The 6000-nt window shown below is 40.6% G+C and overlaps 1 protein-coding gene across 1 annotated transcript; it reads left to right on the forward strand.

Annotated features, from left to right (window-relative positions):
* Positions 1 to 1798: 1798 nt before the first annotated feature.
* On the forward strand, positions 1799 to 4616 carry LOC139536105 (uncharacterized). Its single transcript, XM_071336264.1, has 2 exons — positions 1799 to 2169; positions 2784 to 4616. The coding sequence occupies exons 1-2, from the start codon at positions 1983 to 1985 to the stop codon at positions 3782 to 3784; spliced, it is 1188 nt and encodes a 395-aa protein (XP_071192365.1). The 5' UTR covers positions 1799 to 1982; the 3' UTR covers positions 3785 to 4616.
* Positions 4617 to 6000: the final 1384 nt, after the last annotated feature.

Here is a 6000-nt window from a genome sequence, read left to right on the forward strand (position 1 = left end):
GTTCTGAGAAATTAAGGCTATTCCATGCGAGAAATTGCCAAGAAACTGAAGTTCTCGTACAACGCTGTGTACTACTCAGCGCAAACTGGCCCTAACCAGAATATAAAGAGTGGGGGGCCCTGGTGCACAACTGAGCAAGAGGACAAGTACATTAGAGTGTCTAGTTTGAGAAACAGACACTTCACAAGTCCTCAACTGGCCGCTTCATTAAATTATACCCGCAAAACACCAGTCTCAACGTCAACAGTGAAGAGGTGATGCTGGCCTTCTAGGCAGAGTTGCAAAGAAAAAGCCATATCTCAGACTGGCCAATAAAAAGAAAACATTAAGATGGGCAAAAGAACACAGACACTGGACAGAGGAAGATTGGAAAAAAGTGTTATGGACAGACGAATCTAAGTTTGAGGTGTTCAGATCACAAAGAACATTCGTGAGACGCAGAAAAAAATGAAAATATGCTGGAAGAGTGCTTGACGCCATCTGTCAAACATGGTGGAGGCAATGTGATGGTCTGGGGGTGCTTTGGTGGTGGTAAAGTGGTAGATTTGTACAGGGTAAAAGGGATCTTGAAGAAGGAAGGCTATCATTCCATTTTGCAACGCCATGCCATACCCTGTGGATGGAGCTTAATTGGAGCCAATTTCCTCCTACAACAGGACAATGACCCAAAGCACAGCTCCAAACTATGCAAGAACTATTTAGGGAAGAAGCAGTCAGCTAGTATTCTGTCTAAAATGGAGTAGCCAGCACAGTCACCGGATCTCAACCTTATTGAGCTGTTGTGGGAGCAGCTTGACCGTATGGTAAGTAAGAAGTGCCCATCAAGCCAATCCAACTTGTGGGAGGTGCTTCAGGAAGCATGGGGTGAAATCTCTTCAGATCACCTCAACAAATTGACAACTAGAATGCCAAAGGTCTGCAAGGCTGTAATTGCTGCAAATGGAGGATTCTTTGACAAAAGCAAAGTTTGAAGGACACAATTAGTATTTCAATTAAAAATCATTATTTATAACCTTGTCAATGTGTTGACTATATTTCCTATTCATTTTGCAACTCATTTCATGTATGTTTTCATGGAAAACAAGGACATTTGTAAGTGACCCCAAACTTTTGAATGGTAGTGTACATCACAGAAGCCTGAAATATAACAAAACCGTTTGACATAGAAACACTGGATTTTCAGCTGTTTAAAAAAAATAATGTCTATTAATTATTAAATTATTAAAATATGAATAACATTCCACCAATGAGGCCACTAGAGGTTGATTTGGTCATTTGACTGTAGGAAAGGGTTTTAAAAATCTGTGAGAGCGGTATGGTTAATCTACAACCTGTTATTTTTTATTATACATTTTCCAAACAATATCATTGCATTCACAACTCAAAATTGTCTTCAAAATGCTTCCCCAAGCTGTGACCACTGGGTAGATATTGTTCGGAGCGTGTATGGTATATCTACAGCCTAGTTTGAGTGCCTAAACCATTTTATAGAGTCCTGGAGTTATGCTCATAGAAATAATAGATTTCTATTGTTATGCTACTTGTGAATGTGAATTCAACTTTTATTAGATAGGACAGGGCTCAAATGATATTTAAAAAAATGTCGTTTCTCAACCTTTATGTATTATAATTGAGTTTCTCAAACTTTACCTTTAGACACATTATATTGAGATGTAGGATATTTCCCATTACAGCAAAACTTTTGGTGTAATTTGTTTGCATATTTTTTGGGACTCACGTGTTGGTGCCAGGTGGAGATCGTTCAATTCAAATGCGCTACATCTCCAGTACAGCAGGCGGCGACATCTCCCTCGTTTACCGATACGTAAAGAGGAAACGTTCGCGTTGTTGACACAAAAGGGGAAAATAGCCTATCTTTTGCGGTCTCGAAAGGATGGTCGCTTGCTAGGTACCATAGACACCGCGTTAGCAGCACATAGCATAAACGTGTTAACTTATTCTGTTCGTCACATTCCCTCAAAATGTCTAAAATGCGGCTGTTGCAGGTTTATCTAAACGAGCGGTTAACAGCGGTGGCTGTTGAGATATTTGGGGCGGTGGAAAATACCATAGGAGAGTACCAGGAAGAAATCTCCCGTTCAAATGAGGAGATCGAACGTCTACGGAGGCTGCTGGATTTGGTTTGCAAACCTGACATACAGAGACCAGGTGAGCAGACCCATATGTAATTAATAGATGGCTCTGGTAGTAATGACCGCTGCTAGATCAATTAATGTGATTGAACCAGCCAGGCCTGGCAATCAACCGATTTGTAGATATTTTTCTAAATTAATGTTAATTTGAACTTGGCACATAGAACTACAGCGTTCACCAGCTTGTAGTCCTAAAAACCGGTCCCGTTCGTTGAGCCATTCCTACGGGGAAATAATAGGCTTTTGGGATAAACGCTGAAAATAGGGTCAGAGGTTATTTTAACACAGGCTTAGGAGATCTTATGTTTTGTTATTTGAGATAATATCAGTCAGTTAACATGACCTTTAGGAATTATGAACTCTTTGGGGGGTTTTATTACATAAATGCTTCAAAATTCACAAAAAGTGACGTTAGCTGATTTAGATTATCTCATAGAACTAAACATAAGATCTCCTAAGCCTGTGTTGACCTCTGACCATCTTTTCTGCATTTACCCAAAGCCCCTACAAAAACTCCATTCATTTCCCCATAGGTTTTATCCAACGAACCATGGCGGAGTTAGTGCCTTGAAAAAGATGCCATTACTATTGCTCTCTATTGATGACTAATTAGTTATCCAATCATCTCAGACACCCAGCAGCTCATTCTCCCTGTCCCTGAAGAGGAGGTTCCCACTGAGCAGCAGCACTGTGAGCAGGAGTGGAGCCCCAGTCTGGTCCAGGAGGACGCAGAGCCCACTCCGATTAAAGAGGAACAGGAGGAGTTTGGGACCAGTCAGGAGGAAGAGCAGCTTCAGGGGCTGGAGTCTGATATCAAAGAGTTCATATTCTCTCTTCCCTGTGTGAAAAGTGACTATGATCAGGACCCTCCTCAGCCCGTATATCTTCCCCAAACCCAGACTATGGAGAACAGAGAGGGGGACTCTCTTCCCACCAAAACAACTGAAGATATCAAAACAGAACTTGATGGGGAGGGCTATGGGGTATATGAACCAAACAATGAATTAAATCCCTTTTCTCCAGTAAATTCTGACTGTTCTGCAGCTCATATTGGGAACAGTGAAAGTATAGGGCTAATGTCAGGGTTACAGCCACTCAAATCAAAGACAACATGGACAAAGAAAGTACAAAGCTCTATTAAGACCAGGGAAGCCAGTGAGTTGAAAGTTCCATTGAGGGCGGCTCACTCAGGGGAGAGACCACACAGGTGTCCTGTCTGCAGGAAATGCTTTCTGAAAATTAGCATTTTAAAAACTCATCAGAGAATTCACACTGGGGAGAAACCATATTGTTGCAATGTATGTGGCAAGAGTTTCAGAGAGAAGAGAACCCTTACCAGTCACAGGCTGACTCACTCAGGGGAGAAACCATATCAATGCAAAGAATGTGGCAAATGCTTCAGTCAAAAGAAAATCCTGACCATACATATGAGGACGCACACTGGAGAGAAACCGTATCAGTGCAAAGAATGTGGTAAATGCTTCACTCACAGTGGATCCCAAGCAGCACATTTGAGGATTCATACAGGGGAGAGACCATATAAGTGCCCTATGTGTGTGAAATGCTTCAGAACAGCAAGTCATCTAAAACGGCACCAGCGAAGTCACAGAGGAGAACAACCACATTGTTGACTTTTTTTGTAGTAAACGCTTCACTTGTAAGAATGACATTTGCCGACATCCGCATAGCAGTTGTTTTGGCGGTGTCGAGTTGGAACTGCATTAAGAGCTGTGAAATCCACAAGCGCTGCTTGTGTTGCCTTTTTGCAGACACTGCCATTGGATGCAACGAAACCACACCCTACTTTATATCCGACAATTCCCATACAGCCACGTTACAAATTTAAACACTTGAATGTGTGATGTTCTATTGTCTACACTTCAATTAGACTGATAGACTATAAATCCCCTAATCCCAAATGAACATGAAAACATGCCTGTCGTTATTTCTAACATCAATAGAGCCTACACTTTATTGCCGTTTTTCAACTTCTAACGTGTTGTTGATAATAAGGAAGGGAGATGTTGGTGACACACAACAGTAGCCGCTCAGCGATTTGTCAGCTCATATTGCAGTTACACCTCCCAACACCGCCAAAACGCAGGTCACCGCCTGGAAGCCTCGATCTAATTGAATCGAGGCCATAGCGTACCGGTATGTGGGTTAAAAATGACAGATTGGGACACTGATAAGTGCCTAAATTGCAACGCATTGGCTGTACAGTAACATGCTATACAGGACGTCAGAGCTCAAGTGTGGTTCATACACATTCTGACAGATGACATTTTAGGGATTTTCCATGACTTTTAACCAAATTTCCATGACCAATAATTGGTGGCATCTCTATATAAAAATAAAAAATGTGGTATTGACACTAACAAATGAGTGTCAAATAATACAAAGCTTATTTATAACTTATGACACAGACAATATAGTTTGGTTTAAAATAATAAACATTGATGAATACATTTTGTATAGCAATACCTTAACGGATACAACAGAGAAAAATAAGTTTAAAAAATAATACATAACAAGTGCATTATTTGTGTGTCTGAAAGTCCAGGAGTTAAATACTCTCTAACACACACACACCTGAACATAACCCTGAACAAGTTGTTTGTAAACTTTTCTTTTTTTCTCCACATTTCTGACTGTCCATGAGTTAATCTCTCTCTCTTTCTTCTCTCTGGTTTGTTCTCCTCTTCTCACCATCTCCACGTACTGTTTTACGTGCGGCCAGAGCAGTGGTCCGACACATTTCCATTTTCTATCCATCGGTACATGCAGAAGTACATGCTAGTGCTACAATCTGTGGCACTTACAAAGTCTTCGTTATGTGCAGGGCAATTGTGAAAAAGCCAGTAAAGACTTGTGCTCTATATCCCAGTCAGCGGCTTTGCATCCATTCCGGAATGCTTAATGCAGGATGTGCAATCCACAGGACTTAATGTTGATCAGCGATTTGTTGACATCTCAACATATACTTCTGGAGTATGTTGAACACAGTGGCGGTCTGTGCCATTTTAAATTGAGGGAGGACGATTATTTGTTTTAATGAGCATGGCCTTATTTCTATTACAGCATATTGGATTACTCTCATTCATATTCCATTCACTCAGCTCAATGTAACATCGAATTTTCCCTATACCCATCATGAGGTTGCTACAACCTAGCCAATGAATGAAAGTTTACAAGGTAGGTTGATGTGGTAATTTCCTGTATTACTCAATGAAGAGAGATAGCCAACCACACACACAAGTCAGTTATATTATAAAATCCATCTTTAATATATATATATATAAGCTTCGACAAAGCCCTTTTTTGACTCTCAGATCAATTCAGTGTCTATAAATGAATTCTCTGAGAGTCCTTACAAAACAATTCTTAGTTTCATTAATAGCCAAGATACACCCCTCTCAACTTACAAAGAATCATTTACTCGAAAGAGGAGTATCCCATAGCTAGACAGCATCAGCTATAAATCATCTTTCAGTTTGGTCTCCCAAAACAAGGTTTCAATCTCATTCTTGGTACTTCACTGTCTACCAAAACATTACCTCATCCAATGGCATATATCAATTGTCACGCCTAGATACTCCAAAACCTGGACAAACTCACTGAAGACAGTGAACCTCTTAGGTCAAATACTAGGTCAAGATAAGGGCAACCTCAGAGGGGACATACAATGGTTCCAAACACAGCCATACTCTTTCCCCCAATGAGAAAAGTAGGGAGTGACTGGCGTACAGACATTGTATGAGATAACTAACTGGTTCCCCATTAATAACGCCATCCCTTCACATGGTTTAGGAATAGTTACATACAGATTCCCATAAGAAAACAATGT

This window comes from Salvelinus alpinus, chromosome 12 (assembly GCF_045679555.1).
Source record: "Salvelinus alpinus chromosome 12, SLU_Salpinus.1, whole genome shotgun sequence".
NCBI lineage: Eukaryota > Metazoa > Chordata > Actinopteri > Salmoniformes > Salmonidae > Salvelinus > Salvelinus alpinus.

Bases quoted from the DNA above. Each gene is read 5' to 3' on its own strand.
- LOC139536105 (XM_071336264.1), top strand. From the start codon at position 1,983: ATGTCTAAAATGCGGCTGTTGCAGGTTTATCTAAACGAGCGGTTAACA. The intron at 2,170-2,783 runs GTGAGCAGACCC...CAATCATCTCAG, and splicing joins ACCTGACATACAGAGACCAG to ACACCCAGCAGCTCATTCTC.